The 20,939-nt window shown below is 28.4% G+C and overlaps 1 protein-coding gene across 5 annotated transcripts in view; it reads left to right on the top strand.

Annotated features, from left to right (window-relative positions):
- Dcr-2 (Endoribonuclease Dcr-2) overlaps window positions 1–18,813 on the top strand; it is a 211,257-nt gene extending 192,444 nt beyond the window's left edge. For 3 of the 5 annotated variants that reach the window (XM_075371189.1, XM_075371192.1, XM_075371193.1), the window contains 2 exons: window positions 2,694–2,766; window positions 4,028–4,219. In XM_075371189.1, the coding sequence (XP_075227304.1) occupies window positions 2,694–2,766; window positions 4,028–4,181 (227 nt within the window). In that variant the 3' untranslated portion in view covers window positions 4,182–4,219. Of the gene's footprint in view, window positions 1–2,693; window positions 2,767–4,027; window positions 4,220–8,082 lie in introns of those variants that run through there. The other 2 variants (XM_075371190.1, XM_075371191.1) reach the window with 2 other exon arrangements.
- Window positions 18,814–20,939: the final 2,126 nt, after the last annotated feature.

Genomic DNA, 20,939 nt, shown 5'->3' on the forward strand with positions numbered 1-20,939 from the left:
ATATATGTTTAGATATAATGTTATAGTAGTAAGCTTTTAAGTCTATTTAACTGTCATAAATGTAGTGATAATCCTGATTATTGTATTTTTGGTTGCTTTCTGGATAGTTTTTGAAAAATGGCAAATGATTTATTGTTGTTTAAATTTTATATATATTTGTATTTATGAGAAATCCCATTCAATAGCTACTTTTAAACTAAAATATTGTTGTTACCATTTGGCATTTCATTTACTTCATTATATTCTAGTAGCCAAACATTGTATATTTTCATCATCATATAATTTTTTTTAAATTTCAAAGAAGTGATGGGTTGTATGTATATACATGCACACACACACACACACACACACACACACACACACACACACTCAAAATACAAAACTATCAATCAAAACACAAGTACAAAAAATAATGTAAGAATCAAAATACAAAGCCAAATAAGGATACGTACAATTTATTTATACATATATGGTTTAAAATAGTTAACTATTTTAGTTTGAACTAAGTCCTGGTATATATATCTTTTTCAATAAGCGACTGCACTTCTGATATTAATAGAATGCCTTCTGGTAATCCTTTTCATACGAAATATTGCTTTAATTTCCTAGTCTATTTTCTTGCTTCCTTACTCATGATGGTAAATCCATGGGTTCATTGTCATTTTAATCTTTGTCAGAGTCATTGTCACTTGTTTGGAAGTAGTTAAGTCTGAGGCTGCAACATGATGTGGATGTCAGCCAATACAATCTCAGTTGAGCATGTCACCAATGTTCAGGTACTTTTTGTAGTTTCCAAATGGTTCACTATGTTCTACAGAATTTTCATTTGGTTGAGTAAGATTTTCTATGTCGGGATTGAAGTTAGTTTGTCAAAGTTTAATACTGGCTTTTAGAAAACAATTTCTCACTGTTTTTACTATTCACTATCGTAGTAGTAACTTGCTTTATAGCCATATAAATCCATAAAACTGCATCCAGCACATTAATGCCTTTAGAAAGCTTATCAGTATTCATAACTTTCATTGTGACAATAAGTACCGTAACACCTTTTTTCTGTTCTGAATGATCAAACGGTTGAAATACTACAGTAGTATTTTGGGGAAGAAATATCAATTTTACATTTTCCAATGTAACTTCATTATGTTCATGCCATTAAAACAATGTGGCTTTGCAGCTTCATCGATCATTTGTGGTTTCTCAAATTCACCTGACATATTCAAAGCCAACATAATAGTGGGTCTTTCTTTTGATATCTTCCCCATGTACATTTTCCTCTTTCAAATAAATTGTTACACTGCGAAAAGCCCTGAAAAAAAGACCAGTCTCATCACAATTAAAAATGTTTCCACTCTCATCTACAGTGCCAGCATCACCACAAACATTTTTATATGAAACTTTATGTTTAATTTTAAATTTATCTGATGAACCCCCTGATGCTTTAAATTCATTGTAACAGAGTTCTTTAGCAATTTCTAGTGCTTTCTCATACATCAAAGTTTCAGAGACCAAAATTTTATTAGCACAAGCCCTGCAAAACTACTCATAAGTCCTACTGTCAACCACTAGGCCTGGAATTTTAGGAAATGCACATTGCAGGCATACATATGCAGGCTAGTTAAATAAAACATAATTAAATCCTATGTTAGCCAACTTGTGTTGACAGCTCTGTATGTTGTCTTGGTTTTGCTTGTTTGTTTACAGTCATGCTGTCATTTGTGTACTATTTATTTTAAAGCATTTTACTGCGCATTTTGTTTGTTTTTCTTTTTTTATTACAATAAACAACTATTAATGCTTTTAATTGTAATATTTATTTGTTCATGTTTCTGTATTATAATGAGTAGGCAATTTAATTGTGTTCACTGTAAGTCCGTTAGTCAGACCATTGAGTGTTTCATTTACAATTTTTTTTAAATTTAATTGTAATACATGTCAAACTGAAAAGTTTTATTTAGGTAAAAACATATTTTTCTTTCTAATGGACTAGGTGATATTGTTTAAATTTTTTTCTATCACTCTGAACGACTGAAAATTAAAAAATAATTTTTCCATAATCAGGATATTTTTCATTTTTTTATAAATTTTTCTTTGAAAATTATTGTCTGTCCAATAAAATATGTGCATTCTTTGGTCTACTCTGAATAAATTAATATAAAGTTTAACACCACATCCTAAAATTCATTAAAGATATGATTATTCTTATCTAAACATGTATTTCATATAAAAATGCCCCTAGCAATTTTTGCAAGGTAATCACAAAAAAGGTTGGCACTAAGAGGGTTAATTATAAGAGCTATTTTAAGAGAGTTACATTGCACCATTGTCATCTATCTATACATGGTATGCGAGGCAATTTTCCATTTATGGTAGATATCTCTCAATTTTGTCATCAGAGAGTTGCTTCTACACTTTCCTTTTAGCTGATCTATGTTGTTAATTGATGTGAAATATTTACAATAATATTTATACTAAACAACAATGGAGCTCATAATAACTCTGATACAGTATTGTGTAATGCACTGATTTATATGGAACTAGAATTCTACTATACCTTATAATTGTTATGCTTTGCATCTAATTTCATGATTTTTTTTAATAAGTTATACAGTATTTAACTAAGACATTTCTCTTTATTAGTAATGATTGTATTCCTTAGAAAAATGTTTCTATATTGTAATTTTATTCTGTTACAGAAAGTTACAGTGCTAAAGTACCAAAAAATCATATCAGATTACTATATGAAGAAAATGTATCCGTCAAATTCAGGTAATCTTCAAACAGTAAAATATGAATTTTTGTCTTTTACTTTTAAATGTCTTCTAATCATTTTTAAATGCCGTGATCATTTTGTTCTCTTAGAAACATGCTTGGAAAATTTTGATGAATAATCTTTGTATGACAATTATGTACAGCAGTTAACTTCTTTCTGCCTGAGAAAAAACTCAGATTCTTTAAGCAAAGGTCCTTACTTGTTCTTAGAATTCATGCGTGAGGAAATATCCATATCTACTGTTAACCATAAGGTCAGATGGATTCTAATTTTTTATTAGCACAGAACGGAGAAGTATGTAGAAAAACTATTCAAATAACAGATGATCCAGAAGAATTGTTTTATAAAACTTGTTAAAGGCGTATATTCTTTGTGCTTTAGTATGTTCTGTGTCCTTTTTTGAAAATGGGTAAACAATTTTAAGTACTAATACTAATTAAACAAACAAATATGTTAAATATTTGAACAAAAAAATTATAAAATACTTTTAGTATGCTTAAGTTTTTACATTTACAAATATGAATTTTCAGTAAACCATATACAAGGTAGTTAGTTAAAATAGTGGGAAATGCAGTGTTTATGATTTAAAACTGAGAATTTATTTACCTATTAATTGAAAAAAAAGAAAGTTAATTGCACATTTAACTTTTGTAATAATGATACAAGGCTTGCAGTGTTTTTTAGTGACTGTTGTACATTCTTCATCAAAGTTCATATTTTTAACAGAGAATCCAGAAACTCTCAGTTGTAATCAGCAGTATATTATTATTAAATTAGTGAATTTGATACACAGTTGCAGTTAAAAAGTTGCATTTTGTATCATTTAATAAAAGATTTTAATTAAGTTTGTTGTTTGCAAGCTATTTTTCTTGTCAGCTGCTGCAAAAAATTGTTCCATTTGGTAACTGTTGTAATTGATATTTCTTAAATTAACTCATCTTAGCTAATCTGTGACAGAGTGGTAGTTTCTGCCTTTCATCAGGAGGTTCCTAGTTTGAGTCCTGGCCCATTATCATTCTTTTCACAGACTACAAAAAATGTATTTCATGGTCATTCATCAGCAGCTGTTACATGTTCCAACCGAGATGAAACTGAGAATAAAATTAATTGCTGTTAGACTTTCCTTCCTTCAAGTCTGTTATAGACATTCAACGTATCTATTTATTGTTCTAAGGAAACAGAATGTAGATATTTAATTGTGTCAAAAAATAAAAATTTATCTTCAGTTTATTAAAATGTAGTATAATGTTTTTATAGGAGATGCCATATTATTGAAGAGTTTGGACGAATTATGGTTCCGGTTGAAATATTTTATAATGGTGAATATAAAACTTTCTATGGATTTGGTGAGACTAAGGCACAAGCCAAGCGAGCTGCAGCTAAACTTGCACTTCGTCACATACATTCATAATGCTTCTGTTTATTGGTAATAATGGTATAAAAAAGTATGTTAAGTTTATGTTAATTGTACTGTATCTTTAGTTAATGATAAATCATATTTTCTTTTGATGTAATTTTTAGTTCTTAATTATTGAATTATCTGTTTATGTCAGTAGAGTTTGTTATTGTATTTTGAACTAAAAAAAATGTTATCTTAAGGTAAAACACTATAAATTCTTTATGAATACAATAATCCCTTACTGTTTGTAAAGATTAGTTTTCAGCAATTCACTCTAATTAACAAGATCTTAGTGATGTAGAAAAAAGGGTTGCATTCCTAAATATGTATAAAGCAAAATTAGCACATTTAATTTACGTACAAGATATAAGATTTCTTAATAAGTTTATTTTACCTACACTATTTACTGATGCATCTACAAATCACTTAATTCTTTTAATTATTAGAACAGATCACTCACATTTTTTATACTTATGGATATATTTATTATCTATCGAAGTTGAAAAAAATCTGATGGGATTTTTTTTTTAATGAGGAACTGTCACTAACATTGTAAACTTTTTGATAATGTTCAATTATGTAATTAATATTTACTTTTGCTTTCACTAATATGAAGCAAAGAGATTGTATTCCATTTATTTGTTTTATGTTGCTCTAAAAAGAAAAAGAAAAAATTGTAATTTTTGCTTGTTATTCATTGTCATTTTAAGCTTCCTTCCAAATTTTAAGAAAATACATCAAAACTTTGACCATATCATTGTAAAGATTATTCTGCATTAGAATCATCACTACAGGATTACATTATCATCCATACCTTCATCATCATTATCTTTTATATTTAAATCTTGCCGTACCATACTCTTTAAAAGTTGATACAGAATCAATATATATAAATAAAATTATATATATGTTAAAAAAATTGTAAACGTAATATCATTAATATGAATAACAAAGTTTTACTATCTTATCAGACAGAAATCTTTCTAGAAAAGACAACTTGGTTTTAAGATCCATCTAGGTAAATGATAAATTGTAAATTTTCTCACAATGGAAGATTGTTATAACAGGAATTGACCATAACTGAAAAAATTGTTATGTTAAAGTGTAACATCACATCAGTTTCAGAAAATATGACATTTTTGCTTGTACTTTTTGTATTCAAGAAATTGTAAATCTCCACAGGAAAGCATGGAATCATGTTTTATAGTAACCTTAATTTTTCATTTAACTTATTTACCTTGTTATTAACACTTGATAGTAGCACATTTGTACCAACATGCTATGAAATGCTAATTACAGAATTCTTTGATTTGTTTCGTCGGTGCTGGTTTTACACTTATCCGTACAATCCAAATCTATCATTATAGTGTGAATTTACAGTAGCATACAGATTAATTTGAATATGGATTTTATTTAATATAAAATAACTTTATTGAGAAAAAAAATCATACCTCTCCAGTTTGTGAATATCTAGCAATTATCTTTTTAAGATTCATATTATTCCTCTGTACTGATAAATTATATTTTTATATTTTACGGGACAGGAAGTCTTTACGCTATTTAATAAAATTATTAGGATAGGTGCAGCTTAATTTCTAAGGATCTAATGTCTGTGTGGGTTCCACCAAGTTCAAAGAAGCACAGCTGTAGATGGCTCCATGTCTGGTTGTTCATCCGCAACTGCATATTAGGGTGATCATTTCAAATGCTGACCAAACAGGATCTTGGAGCTGCTTGTTGGTGTATCTGCGTTTCTGGATCACTCTTTTACAAAACCCAGATTGCATTGTCAGATGAGGTGAGATCAAGACTTCTTGCTGGCCAAGGCAATGGAAGCCAGTAACTCTTCTGACCCATGTCCAATCCAGCGATTTGGAAAAATTTCACTGAGGCTTCTGCAGACATTCAAAGTAAAATACACTGGACACCACTTTGCTGAAATGTAATGATGTCTGTGATCCCGTTTGCCATTAATTCTGAAACCAGCCGCTTGTTGATCATTCTCAGATAATTGTGTTGATTAACTGCGCCATCAAAACAATAAGGACAAAGGAGATGTTCAGCTGTCATCTCAGCCTAAATCATTACATGAAGTTGATGGTGTTCAATTTCCTCAAAAAAGTGAGGAATGTCTTTTGCCCAGAAAAAACAATTCAGTTATGAGAGCTTCAATAAATTGCACGCTTGTCTGAAAACATGATGTTCTTTTTATTGTTTGCTCTCAGAAAGCATTTATGCTATAACTGACATGTTTAAACATGTCAATCAAGGTCGTTGTCACTTAACTCATTAACTATGACCAAACAAAAACATTTAACTTTCAAATCCTTCCTTATATGGTCATTGTTGATCTTGGCATGCCTAACTCTCCAGAACGTTTACGCATTCAGTGATTGAAGTTTACGTAATCAGTGATTGTTGAATCCACATTAGCACGTCTCAGCTTGAATGCTTAGCCTCCCACTGCATGGTGTATCAAGAACACTTCCTATTTCGGAAGCCTTCTTTTCCCATGTAAGTAATGTTTACCAGGATGGTGACGATTTCCCATTATGCATAAAGAAGTTATTCATAATGTTCTCCATTGTTTTGTGTGGACATTCGTGGAACACACAAAAGCTAACAAACGCTCTTCGAAGTGAACACATTCGTACCTCCCATCATACCACTCTCAAATATGACTATTTGTCATCCCACCATCAACACACTTGCTGGTCCCTGCCACAGATTATCCTCCACACCTTTTTCAGCAGCAGTTAGCGATATCAGTGGTAAGAACTAACAGCAGCAGAGCTCGATTAAGCTGGATTTATTACAGTGTAAAGGGATGACTTCCCATCCACTCCATAGATTCTATTAATATAAACCACCTAGTACAGAATATTGAGAGAAGACATATCTTACCTTAATTTTATTATGAAAATACTTTCGCAGGATCCTGCATCCTCAGTCATGATTGAAATAGTTAATTAAAATTAAGGTAAGATTTTTCAATATTCTGTGCTGTAGTTTTTTATATTAATAGAATTTAAAATATACTCTAGTAATTAATATGTCCTCCTTTATTCTTAATCACTTCATGTACACGATTGGCATCATCATTTAATGTTTATTCTTATAGTGATTAATAAAATAATGTACTTTATTCTTTGGCCAGTATAAAATCGATAGCAGTATATAACAGTATATCCAGAATAATAATCCATGATAAATGAATAACTTGATATCCCATCATGTTATGCATTTATCAGTAATAAAAGAAAGTAACCAATATAAAACTAAACAATTGTTGGATTACAGAATTGTTATATCAGCTTTTAATATAACAACTCTGTACTTATTTACATTAAATTAATGTGAATTTTTCACATTACTTCCTGCAAAATATTCTCTAATAAATAAAATGGGCTTTTCCGTAGTCAATCATATATTTTTGGTCTGGACTGCTTTAATGGTATCTTCATGTGGCAATTTATTGAAAAGGCTAACTGACATCCACAAAAAATTATAGCATCCCCTTTCTTTTTTATTTTTATTTTCTATTACCAGTTAAGCTTATTTCTTGTGTTGTTATTTTTGTTATGCACTCCATTCTTAAAATATGTGACAGTTGATATGTAGAGAAACTGTACGCTGTTTGTTCTTGTTATATAATACATATTTATTATAATGGACTCTTAACTGTACTTTCCTGTAGTTATATATTACCTCTTCAAATGTATAACTTTTTAAATTCCTTAATTGTCCTTAAAGCTCTGTTAATAACTTTGATCCTTATATGCTGCAAGGTTGTTTAAAATTCAATGAAGTTATGCTTTTGTATTACACATTGTTATTTTTAAGTAAAAAAATAATATATTTTTTTACTTAACCTTATTTACCTTATTTCTGTTAATTTATCATTGTATTACAGGTATAACAAAATAGTGGGTACTCATGCTTGTCTCAATTATATGCCCCGATACAATGTTGTCAGCTGTTATTTAGAGTAAAATTCATGTTGCTATTTTTCATTCTATATAGGTACCTCTTTGTTTTGTTCATGATAGAAATAATTTTATTTATAAATTATTTTGTAGCTAATAAATGGTAAATTATTTATTAAAATGATTTGAGTTGAATTTATTTGTACATGACTCAGTCATAGAGATGTATTTACCTTTTACTCACTTGGATTTTTTTTGTCATTTCTCGAATTAGTTTCAAATCACATCTTATCAAATTCTTATAGCCTATAAGAAACTACTAGAATTTAGAGGTAGTTTTTATTGGATTCGGTTTTTCTTCATATGAAATGTTAAATTTTATCAATTCTCTTAATTATTTTTTCAATTGTATCGCACTAGATGAACTAAGCCTTGATGAAACAGTAACAGTGTTAGATAGCTTTCATGTTGAACTTTTTAACTAAAGGATAGCATCTGTCAATATACAATAAATAGAGACAGTAACAGAGTCAAACTAATAATAGCTTCTGTGTACATGAAAAGTGATGTTGCCACAAAGGATGGTATAATAATGAACAAAAGAAATGAGGATAAATACATAAAGTAGAGGTGGACAGTAGGCTACGCCAAGAAGCTTATAATTATTCATTCGAGCAAACTGTACACTGCAATCTGATGTAAGTAAATAATAACTGAAGTATGAAAATGAAATGTTATTTGTGTGAATAGATGCGAATAAATGCTCTATCCCTTTATCTTAGGTAAGTAGTCTGTTTTAAGTTTACCATTGCTTAAAATGATAAATCTTCTTCAAGATTTGTTGCCCTACCCGATTAACGTAGCTGCTAAATTTGAGATATATCCTTACTCATTCTGTAGACAAATAAGGAAAAAAGAAATTGATAAAGGATAAAATTGGTTAGTATACACTGAAATTTTTCTATTTGTGAAATTCAAATTAAAACCATAGTTTATACTTGATTGTATCATGTGCATTATTTAGCCAAAGTTCTACAGTGTATGAGAAGAAGAGTGTGGGATGAATCGTATTTTTTGATAGTCAAAAATATTTTTTATATGTATTACCTTCAGTACATATTGTTAAATTTGAATTTTTATTAATAAATGTTACATTTTTATTGTTAATCTTGTGAGTTACTACCATAATTTGAAATTAATCATTTTTAATAAACTTAATATTTTAATATGCTTAAATGTATTTTTATTTATTTATTTTGTTAAGATACAAATAAGATTTTAGCATAAAAGAACAACCAACTGGGACGCATGTTAAATTGACTTTTAACTATAGTTCTTTGATAAGAAGAGGTACTTTAGGTTTAAACATCAAGAAACAGAATTGTGTTATAATATTAAGTTTTAAACTAATTTATATGTCTCCTAACTATAACAGTTTTATATTGATAACAAAAAATAAATCTTTCTTTCATTGTTGTTTTCTTTTTATTAGTATTGATGTTATTAATTTATTAAATTAATTAATCTAAGAAAACTTATGAAAAAGCTCTCTAAAATCTTTAGCTGTATTGTCAATTTTTTAATTCTCATGGTTCATCATTTACAACAGGTTACTGGCCTTTCTCTTCATCATGGATTGTGGACCATCTACTTCTAAATGTACTACACTATTTGCATCGATGGACAAAATAACATTTCATTTGCATCTCTCGATTATAGTTTATTTACATGATACTACAATGTTCAATTTGCTCAGATAAATGATTAAAGTGAGCTTCCTGGCGTAGTCTGCCTATTAACCAGCTCCATTTTACGTAGTCCGTACCCTCATTTCTTCTGTTTATTATTATACTATTCATTGTGATAACATCACCTTCCAGTCTACACAGAGGCTAATATTATTTTGACTCTACTACTGTCTCTATATATTGTATATTTACAGATGTTATCCTTCAGTTAAAAATATGTAATGGTGAACTCGTCATCGCAAATCAGCTGAATTCAAAATTGAAAGAAGGTTCAAATCGTAGTAAAGGCAGTTACTTTTATCTGGATTTGAATAATAGATTGTGGATACCGGTGTTCTGTGGTGATTGGGTTTCAATTAACCACACATCTCAGGAATGGTCAACCTGAGACTGTACAAGACTATACGTCTTGTATTCATACATATCATCCTCTGAAGTAATACCTTACTGTAGTTCTGAAGACTAAACAGAAAAAAAGAGAGTTAAAAAGCTCAACATGAAAGCTACTTAACACTGTTTTATGTTTCTTAAAGGTGCTAGTTCATCTGGTTCGATAAAATTGAAAAAAAAATAAATATAGAGAACTGGCAAAATGTAGCATTTCATTTGAAGAAAAATCAAATACAGTAAATGTTACCTCTAAATTCTAGTAGTTTCTTAAAGGCTAAAGCTCATTTGATTTGATAAAGATTTGAAACTTCCTTGAGAGGAACATACTACACTGTTGTTTTCTCATACCTCTCATATTCTCTTTGTAAATTTTGCAGAGTTGTGTTGAATTTTAACCACTTTAAATGTTCTGGCTAACAGGTATCTTATTATTGAGCACACCTATCAGCCAGTGGGATTCTCAATTAACTGAGATACAAATTTTAGATGAGAGTAATTAAGTGAATAATTGTAAAAAAATTTCTAGTTTCTGCCACTCATTAGACCAATAACAGTAAGCAATTCACTGCTTTGCTAAGATGACATTTTCATCACCCCCACATATGTAATATGTTTAAAATATAGATTACTTTTCAGATAGCCCTCTTATTTGTTTTAGTGTGTGTGTTAGTATGTATAAATGTAATTGGTTATTATAAAATCCTATTTCACCAGTTGTATGAGGGAGTGGCTGAAATCTAAAGCACAGTCCTCTTAACTAGCAAATAAAAAAGAGATAGTCAAGTAAAATAAATACAGCATAAAAGTATATTTTCGCTATAAAATCTTACATTTATTTTTCCACATAAGTCCCCATTTATGGTAACATATTTCTTCCAAGTTGAATCAGTTTTCACATTTTATTAATGAAGAATGCTGGTTGTCTTTCCTTTACCCATAATCTTACTCCATCCTTCAATTTATCATCCAATATGGAATTTCAGATTTCAACTTTGTTTGAGCCTCGATGGTTGTATGTGGCTGAGTGTTATTGTGATATAAAATTATCAGCTCCATCAATGTTGAAGACATAACACACACTTCTCCTAAGGTGTATTAATGTTTGGTATGTATCGCACAGAATTTTTAGTCAAATTAATTCATTCACTTCCTTTTGGTAGTTTTTATGTCACTGAAACTGTCAGTTATTGTGAGGTTCAGTCTTAATATTCACTTTACTAGCTTCTGACGCACAAATTTTTATTGCCCACTTTCTTATTGTACTTTCACTGACAGTTTCATCGCCATAAATGGCTTTTAAAGGCTAATGAATGTTACTAGCAATCTTTTTTCTGCTGTTAAAAATTCAATTGCTACACATTATTTTAGATGTGTTAACATAGCAGGCATATTCAACTACATAACAGTGGTGAGTGATAGATAATGAGAGGGTGTATGTGCCAACAAGTTTTGAAATGTTAGTAGTAGGGAAATGAAACTACAAAATGGTAACACCTGTCACTTTGGGCAATATTTTGTTCTCTTGTTACGTTATAGCGTTCATTACTTTTCAGCCACAGCTTTACAGTTTTATTATGGATCACATTTTTAGTTTGACTTCCTTATTCTGTTTATTCTGTATTTTCTTCCTTAAGATAAAAAAATTATATTGTAATCTGTGTTCTTAAGATTTCTATAATGTAAATTCTTGTCTGTTGTTCTTTGGTTCATATATTAGAAGGTTTGTAAATTGTTTTTCTATTAATTCTTTATTTATCATATGTTCTTGATTAATAACTTTATTGTAATGTTTTTCCTGGATGAAGGTGTATGGAGTTCAGTCAGTGATATCATAAAATTTACTCATTAGTCTATCTACAAGCTGGTTCACATCATTCTTGGACTACAATTTTAAAATTATCAAATGACTAACTAAAATAAAGAAAGGTCTTTTATTCCAAAATAAAGGCCATCATGTATGCAATATTAACGACATATAATTAACAAATCAAACTCATCGTAAGGATTTATAAACAAAACATTCTTGTCGAACTAACTATAGCTTCAGTCTTTTTACATGAACTAGATAGTAATGTTTTTTACCACACCATAATATAGAGTAGTCTTGATCTGTTAATAAAATTAAATTATAAATATATCCTCAAAAATCTGCGTATAAGAAAATAACATACACCCACATCTGGAATAATTAATTTTACTTTGCTTATATTCTCATAAAACTACTTACTGCTTTAAATTTTTAATTGATTCTTGTTTGTTTATTGTGTTTTTATTTTCAAACTTCATTTTTGTTATATGAATAAGAAAAGTAGTTGGAATTATTATCTTGATTATTCAAGATAGTATGATATATAGAGGTTGTTTGAAGGAATAATATTATTTTTAGATTTTTTGAGGGGGGCACCTCATGATGACCTTGGATTTCAACTTGACCTTGACCATTATTTCAAAGTTGCACAATTTTTTTCAAATGGAATGACCTATTTTTGACCCCACCATTGAAAAGAGCAGAAAATGTGGTCACCATATGACATGGATCTTTTTTAATATCGTACAGCCAACCATCAGAGATAATGTTATACGCATTACACATTTTTTAAGGTCATACATTATTCCTGGAATATTTATATTCAGGCCATTTCTTTTGCAAACTATGAGAAAGAACATAAAAATGACTATCACCCGTATAACACTATCTCTGATGGTTAGCTATATGACCTTCAAAAACATTTCAAGATCATATATGTGACCACATATTCCCGTGTAAAATTTTCTGCTTTTTTCATTGCTGGATAACCTTAAAATAAAGTCAAGGTCAACATGAGTGGACAACTCATGGAGTGGGACACACTCCAATCTGAGTAACTTTTGTGTAGGTAATTTTTTTGTACTGTGCATAGTGTACGAGAAAATCACATGGGACAATTAAAATGAAACACCCTGAAAAAGGTCTTTGATATTATGACCATATATTCCAATATAAAGTTTTCTGCTCTTTTCATTGGTGGGGTCAAAAATAGGTTAATCCATTTGAAAAAAATGTGTTAATCTTTAAATAAAGATCAAATCCAAGGTCACCATGAGGTGCCCCCCTCCAATCTCAGTAACTTTAGTGAAGGTCATTTATTTTGTATTTTGCATAGTTTACGAGAAAATAGCCTTGGGGAATTAAAATGATCTTCAATTCCTCATCCTTCAAGAAACTAAAACTACAAAATTTTATTTAAAACCCAAAATAAAATTCCTTCCTCTGTTATGGTTTATGTAATGATATTTTCCATGAATACCTTTAAGCAACCGATCTAAAAATTTTGAAAAAATTCATAGAAATAAAAGTATAGCTCACAAGGCAAGAAATTTTTAAAGATATTCTTATGCCATTAATAACAGCAAGTATACTGAGTTTTATCAAAATTCAAGCTGGTGGATTATATGATCTGGATCACGAAATGACCCTACAACGAAATAAATGAAAATAATTATTATAAGAATTAATTACGATGCTGAATATACCTTTGTTATGTATGCATTTTTCAGCACGGACCATAGTGATTAGTGATTCCAAAGGCAAAGCTTACCTGAGTGTGTCTGTACTCGGAGAGAGAGAGAGAGTTAATTTGCTCTCCTAGATTGAGATTAATTAAGAATTTTGAGTTAATTTTCTCTACATGGTCAATCATGATAAAAAGGAAGTCAAATTTTGATCATGTGCCATAACATATAAAATTCTTGTACATGTATGTGTGTGTCATAGCCAAAAAGAGTGCAATTAATTCCTTATCCTTCAAGAAACTAAAACTACAAAATTCTATTTAAAACACAAAATAAAATTCTTTCCTCTGTCATGGTTTATATTTTATAACAACATTTTATATGAACACTCGAGCAACCAATCTCAAAATTTGAAAAATTCTAAAAAGAAATTATAGCTCACAAGGCAGAAAGATTTGTATGACATTAATAACAGCAAATATACCGAGTTTTATCCAGCAAGGTAAGTGAGTTTTATTAGATATTCAGGCAAGCCTTGCCTTTGGGATCACAATCTATGATCCTTGCTGTGTAATTCATACATCACACAGGTATATTCAGTATCATAACTAATTTTCATACTAATTATTCTCATTTATTACAATCATTGTAGGGTCAATGCATGGTAGTATCCAGATCATTTAAATCCACCATCTTTGATTTTGATAAATACTCAGTATATTATTCATAAGAATATCTTAAAAGATTTTTGCCCTGTGATCTGTACTTTTTTCTATGAATTTTTTTCATATTTTGAGGTTGGTTGCTCAAGAGTGTTGATAGAGAATACTGTTGCATACATAAACCATGACCAAGGAAGAATTTCATTTTGGTTTTTAAATGGAATTTTGTAGATGATCAAAATCTGACAAGAAGATTAACTCAATATATTTATATAACCAATCTTGGAGAGTAAATTATACAAAATCATTAAGTAAATTTATTTTGGTTATGAAGTATATACCCATAACAAGTAGAGATGTTACGTTACAGGATCAAAATCTAACTTTTACACATTTTGGTTTTGGTGTATACCCATTACAATTAGAGAAGTTCCTTTTTATCATAATTGACCTTATTGAGAAAATTAACTCTAAATCATTAAATAAATTATGTTAAGAGTAAATTAACTTTAAATATTTTTCAGGTATTTTTCATTTGTCCTTACCATACTTTCTACTATTTATAACAAAAGAATATCCAAATAGAACATTGTTTCTTTAAACAACCTCCATTCATTATAGTACTAATCAAGAAAATAATTTCAACTACTTGTTTTCTTAAATAATTATTCGTATAACAAAAATTAATATCAAAAATAAAAACACAACCAAACAAGAATTAATAATTAAATATTTATTAGGCATGGAAATCAAAAAAAGTACAACACAGCATGTTTTAAATAGCTTTTTTAAAAGTACCTACCACACAAGTAGGAGGTTTTAAACAAACCCAGGGAATGAAAAGGTTTTCTAACAAAATTTAATTAGATTTACCTCAGATAAGGAATTTTTTGAAAGCTGTTTCTTAATATTTTCCAATATTAGCATACACCAGAAGTCTATTATTGCCCATATCCAAGAGGTACAAAATTTTATAAAGCAAATAATGCTTCTATAGAAGTTTTTGCAGAAGGCAATTATAATTCTATCTTATCTAGAAGATGCAGATAGGAATTAAATTAAAGAAATGGAAACTGTCTGAAGAAGGTAAACAAACTCAAAACATTACCCTTTTTTAATTCGGATGTTACTGTTAAAAATATTGTAAACAGCTAAAAGATTTAGTAGTAAAAAATTTTAAATCTTTTTGATTTTCATTAAAGGTTCGTTAAAGTTATGTAGTTTGATTTGTAGCATACTTTGTCTTATCACACCATCTGTGGTAGATTTTCAATAAATTTTGAAGCTCGGCAGTTCCAAAACCGTTTAAGTACCTGAACGAACTGCCCAGATAGTATTGTTTGATTCAATTTCTAGAGAGTAATTGTAGTCAGAATGAAAGTATTTTAAAGTATGTAGTGAATGACTTCTTAATATTTATTTTGACTAAATACAGAATCATTCTATGTCAAATTATACAAAAAAAAAATCAAAATGTAACCCATCATCATCTTGGATAAAACTTGCTCAATATATTTGCTGTTATTAACATCCTAGGAATTTTTCAAATTTTGAAAATATATGATTGCTTGAGAATGTTCAAGGAAAATTACATTTCATTACAATATAATTTATTTCTCAAATATTATTGCTTTTTGTTGTTGTTTTTTTATATCCCATAATATATGCAAATTCCAGAAAAAAAATCTTTTAAGGATCTAAAACTCAGTAGAAAAGAGAATTTTTTCATAATTGAAATTTTTGTGAAACATGTATGCTTTTAGAAAAAAATTAACAATCAAGTATCAACCTGCTAGGAACTTCTTTTTTTTCAAATTGTTCATAAAACAGTGCGCTTTTTATTGAAATAAACAGAACAAAGGCTTCCATAAAGCTATAAGGAAAATAAGTTTTTTTCAGTTGTTATCTTTATGTTCTTTCTTTACACCGTACTGCCTTGTGAATTCTTCAAGATAAAAACATGAAAGTTAAAGTAATGGTATAAGAAATTTTTTTTGAAATATTCTGTTATTAAAAATAATGATCTGTTTTGTTTTTAATATAAGTCCATCTTCTTAATCTCTTCTTCATGTTTAGTTAATGTTACTTACATAGATTTACTTAGAATTAAATGCCTATAAATTGTTTTGTAAAATTTATTTGTTTACTGGTAATTTAATGAAGTTATGGTACATCAGACAAAAATTTTTTTTGCCTTTTAAAATGTTTTTTCAAAAATTATTAAGATATAATTCTGGAATCTGTTGTATTCAATTTTCCAGATCAAAAATCATAAAACCATAAAACGGCTTTATTGTAAGAGATTAAGGCATACTTTTTTGAAAGCTATAACGTGCTGTAAAAAAGTTGTTTCCAAACCCATGTTTACATATGTTGATGGTCCCATCTAAGCAATAGTTTTTTTTTTTAATCTGATCAAACATTTTCTACGGGTTAAGTTCTGGACTTTGTAGTTGCCAATCTAAATTCCTGAATATTGTGCCATGTTTACCATATCTCATCATCCCTTTCAACCTGTAGTAACCAAAATTAAATGTCAAAAATAGCTTGTCATTACAAAATATCATAAAAATCATTTAAGCCAGTCTGAAGATATTGGGCAAAACAATACAAATAAAATCAGGCTTATTATACTCCACCCTGAATGAAAATTGTCCAAATGCATAGCCAGTGACATACAATGTAATGATATCATCTAATTAGTACAAGAATGTGTCTTTGAATCTAGAAACAATAAAAAAGAAAAAAGTTTTTGTCCATCCTTTATTGAGGGTTAAATAAGTGAACACAATCAGAAAGTATCTTAGCTATCTAAGAGCATTAAATTGTATAAAAAATGTATCCTTTGACTAAAATTTTGAGATAATAATTCTTGTGATCTGTATCTCACTGCTTCCCAGACAAATTGTGGTGAAAATTAAATTCTACCCATGTTCCATATACAGAAATAATAGAGCCAGATCTTATACAGTCTGAAGATATCAAATTATGAACAGTCCAACATACATACATATATCCTTCTGGAATTTTTCCATGCTACAGTTGTGTTTTTTGATTAGAGAAAGTCATGAAATATCAAGATCTGTAAAACCCCTGACATGCATAATTTGATCTGATCAGCATATTCCCCTGTATGTTATATAGCTGTACGGTATAATTATATAGTCATGAAATAATAATACATCGCATAGATGCAATTAATTAATTTAATAAATATGTATGAAAGAATACATCATAGCATGCAACCCACAAATGAAAGGAACATAAAATATTTCAATAAAAAGTATTCAAAATAAGTCTAGAGAAATGGAAGTTTCAAATTATAAAATGTCTAGTTTTTAACAAGCAAAAATAATTCTAGAAATTGATTAGATAATTTATAATTATTAGTTATTTACATTATAAATTAGAACAATTTGATTTTCAAACAAAGTGATAACCTCCCCAAGTAGTTCATGAATTAGACAATTTATTTTATTTCATAAAATATTTAGAAAATTTCAATTGTATTTATTTTACTTATCTTGAACGCTTTATAACAAAAAATATATGTGTATCATTGTCTCATGATTATTTTTTTAACTAAAACAAAATGAGAAAATCCTCAATTTGACCTGTATATTATTTTTTGTGGCAGTTCCTCTGGTGGTCCTATTACGTTTTTGATAACATGTCTGGAATTTCTTTTGAACAATTAAATTGATGCCGATTGGATTTTTAAGTGAATTTGCATACAGCTTGGAATTATTCTAGCATTTGAAGTATTTCATATGAAATTTATTTAAAATTTAAGAACTGGCCATTCAAGAAACGGTTACTGTATAACCAAGTTTTGAGTTTACAAACAAATCCTTATGCCTTTGCATTTATTTAAGTGCATGAAATCCGTTAAGTTATTTCTCATTATCTCCAAACTTTTCAAACTGGAAAAACATGTCAGTATACATAATTAATCAATATTCTACCTGTAATTCTACAGATAATATATAACATATAATCTTATCAGTATATTATCTGTAAATTTATAATGTATAACATAAATTATACTGCAGTAGACGATGTAATTATGCTTGATTTATCGTTGCTTAAATTGCATTTAGGACATAATAATAATTATTACAAATTTTAATTATGTTTATTTAATTATTTGAATATTATTATTATTTTATTGTAATAAAAGAAATTATTGGATTTATAAATTATTAGAACATTGTTAACAACAAGTAGATGATTATGATTAAACACAGTTTGTTAATATATTATTATTATTATAACATGATTTAATAAATTAAGAATACATTAATGCATGTTAAACATCTTAATTTTTTTTATGAGAAATAATTGTTTTTTTTTTTTTTAATATTTTTGTACATTTGTATATTATTAAAAAATATATTAGTTTAGTATTTTGTTTACTTTTACTTTACCATCAGTCCATTTCATTTTATCATTCACATTTCATTTTACAGTCAACCAGTGTTCTTAGCAAGAAGTAATCTATTTTTTTTTTTTTAATCTTTGAAGTGACCATCCTTCGGTCATTCAGAAACAAAAAAAAAAAACAATGATTTGCATAATGTTAAAAATCAGAAAATGTAGGAAATTAAGACCCTTTTTATGTAACTAGGTGGAATGATTAGTTTAGTGATGTAATGTTACACTTTGTTCATTGAATTTTTTTATCGTGTAGTTATATATTTATTTATAAAGTTTATTGGTTTTTAATTATGAATTATTTATTTTTTCTTGGTAATAAGCATTGCTGTTTTACAATGTTCTGTTGTAATAAATGATTTAAGGTAGTATATGAAAATTGTATATTTCCCACTAAATCAACCAGTTGTATACATTTTTTAAATTTAGATTATTGGTTTCAAAAGAACCTTTTCGTGCACAGTAGTACTTAAAAATTCTTTTCTTATCAGTTTTGATGAAAAAAAGATGTGTTAAGATTTGGTTTGGTAAGATTTTCATAAAATCAAATTATTTCAAAGTAGCATCACTGTCTTTCATTTGGAAGTTCTGGGTTCGAGTCCTGATCAGGTGAGCCATTTTTTTCACATGCTACAAAAATTCATTTAATTATCATCCATTAGTAGGTGTTACAGGGTACCAGGCAGAATAAAACAGAATGTAGGAGAGCTAATTGCTGTTTGGTGTTTTCTCCAAGTCAGTTATATATATTTAATAATATATTCATTGTTCCAAGAATTTGTATATATATAATTGTGTAAAAAAAAAAAATTGATGAGAATTACATTTACAATGCTTCCTGATACCTAAAGGACGAGCAGATTCAACACAAATTTTTGTTTAAATGTAATAACACAAAGTAATGTTTAGTATTTGTAACAAAAATAATTTAAAAAATTTTTTTGTAGTAGACTGATTTTTACTACTGTCATAAGTATTTATAACAGAGTTACTGACATAAATATGTGTTTTCGTTATTTTGATGGTTTACTTAGTAAATTATGAATTTTGTTATTACTGCTCATTTTTATCAAGCATTTTTTGAACTAAAGGGTTATTATTACCTTCATTTGTCATTATCACTTTCATTTTACATGCTTTTCCATCCTGTATTTGTCACTCATTTGACAAAGTTTGTTGTAATTAATTTACACTTACTGTGCGATGGGAGTGCTAACAGACCAAGAGTTGATAATTTGTTTCCTAGAAGTTTTCATTCATAGCAGTATTTAAATTTCAAATTTTATCAAGAAGCTGTAACTTTTCATGAGAGTGATGACATAAAATAAATATAGTCGTGAAACCAGGGACCATTCTATTTACAACAGGTGAAAGAAATGAAATGCTCACTGAAACATAAGAGAGAATAAAATGTTACACACAAAATGACAAGTTCTGCAATCTTGTAGTTTCATTCTAAAAGTCGCTGATCCACACCCTAAAGATTATCACTTATCAATCTTTCCAGTTTAATGAAACAAAAATATACAAATATTTTTTTTAATAAAACGTACACATATGTAAAAGTAGCTTTAATAAAACGCACATATGTTGTAATACTTGTGTTATTATTAAGTCACATTATAATTAATTATATTTTTAAAAGTTTTTTGGGTCCTTTATAAAAAGGGAAGACTTTAAGAAAAAAATTAGCTACAAAAATCATACATACTTGTTTTCGACCCCTTAACTTCCACAAAATTTAAATAATCTTAAGTTAAAAAAATCAAAACTTAATTTTAAAAAAATTAAAATTGTACTGATCCATAAAAGGATTGATGTACAACAAGGACTTAGTAAAACAAAGAAAAGAAACCACCTGAACCCTAAGGAGAATAAAAAGACAACACCATAAAGACACGGTGAAGTCAATAGAAGAAGAATTCAATAAAACACAGGTGAGAGACTACAAAACTTTCAAAAATTAGCTCCAAAAATACAAATCCCCAACTCTATTAACAAAGAATGAAAATTGTAAACTGGCTCATAACAATAAAGATAATGTGGAAATCCTAACTAAATATTTCAAAAAAACTATAAATTGCAAAGAACCGACAGAACTTCTAAACTTCAACAACA

Source organism: Lycorma delicatula, chromosome 7, assembly GCF_047948215.1.
Source record: "Lycorma delicatula isolate Av1 chromosome 7, ASM4794821v1, whole genome shotgun sequence".
NCBI classification, from domain to species: Eukaryota; Metazoa; Arthropoda; class Insecta; order Hemiptera; family Fulgoridae; genus Lycorma; species Lycorma delicatula.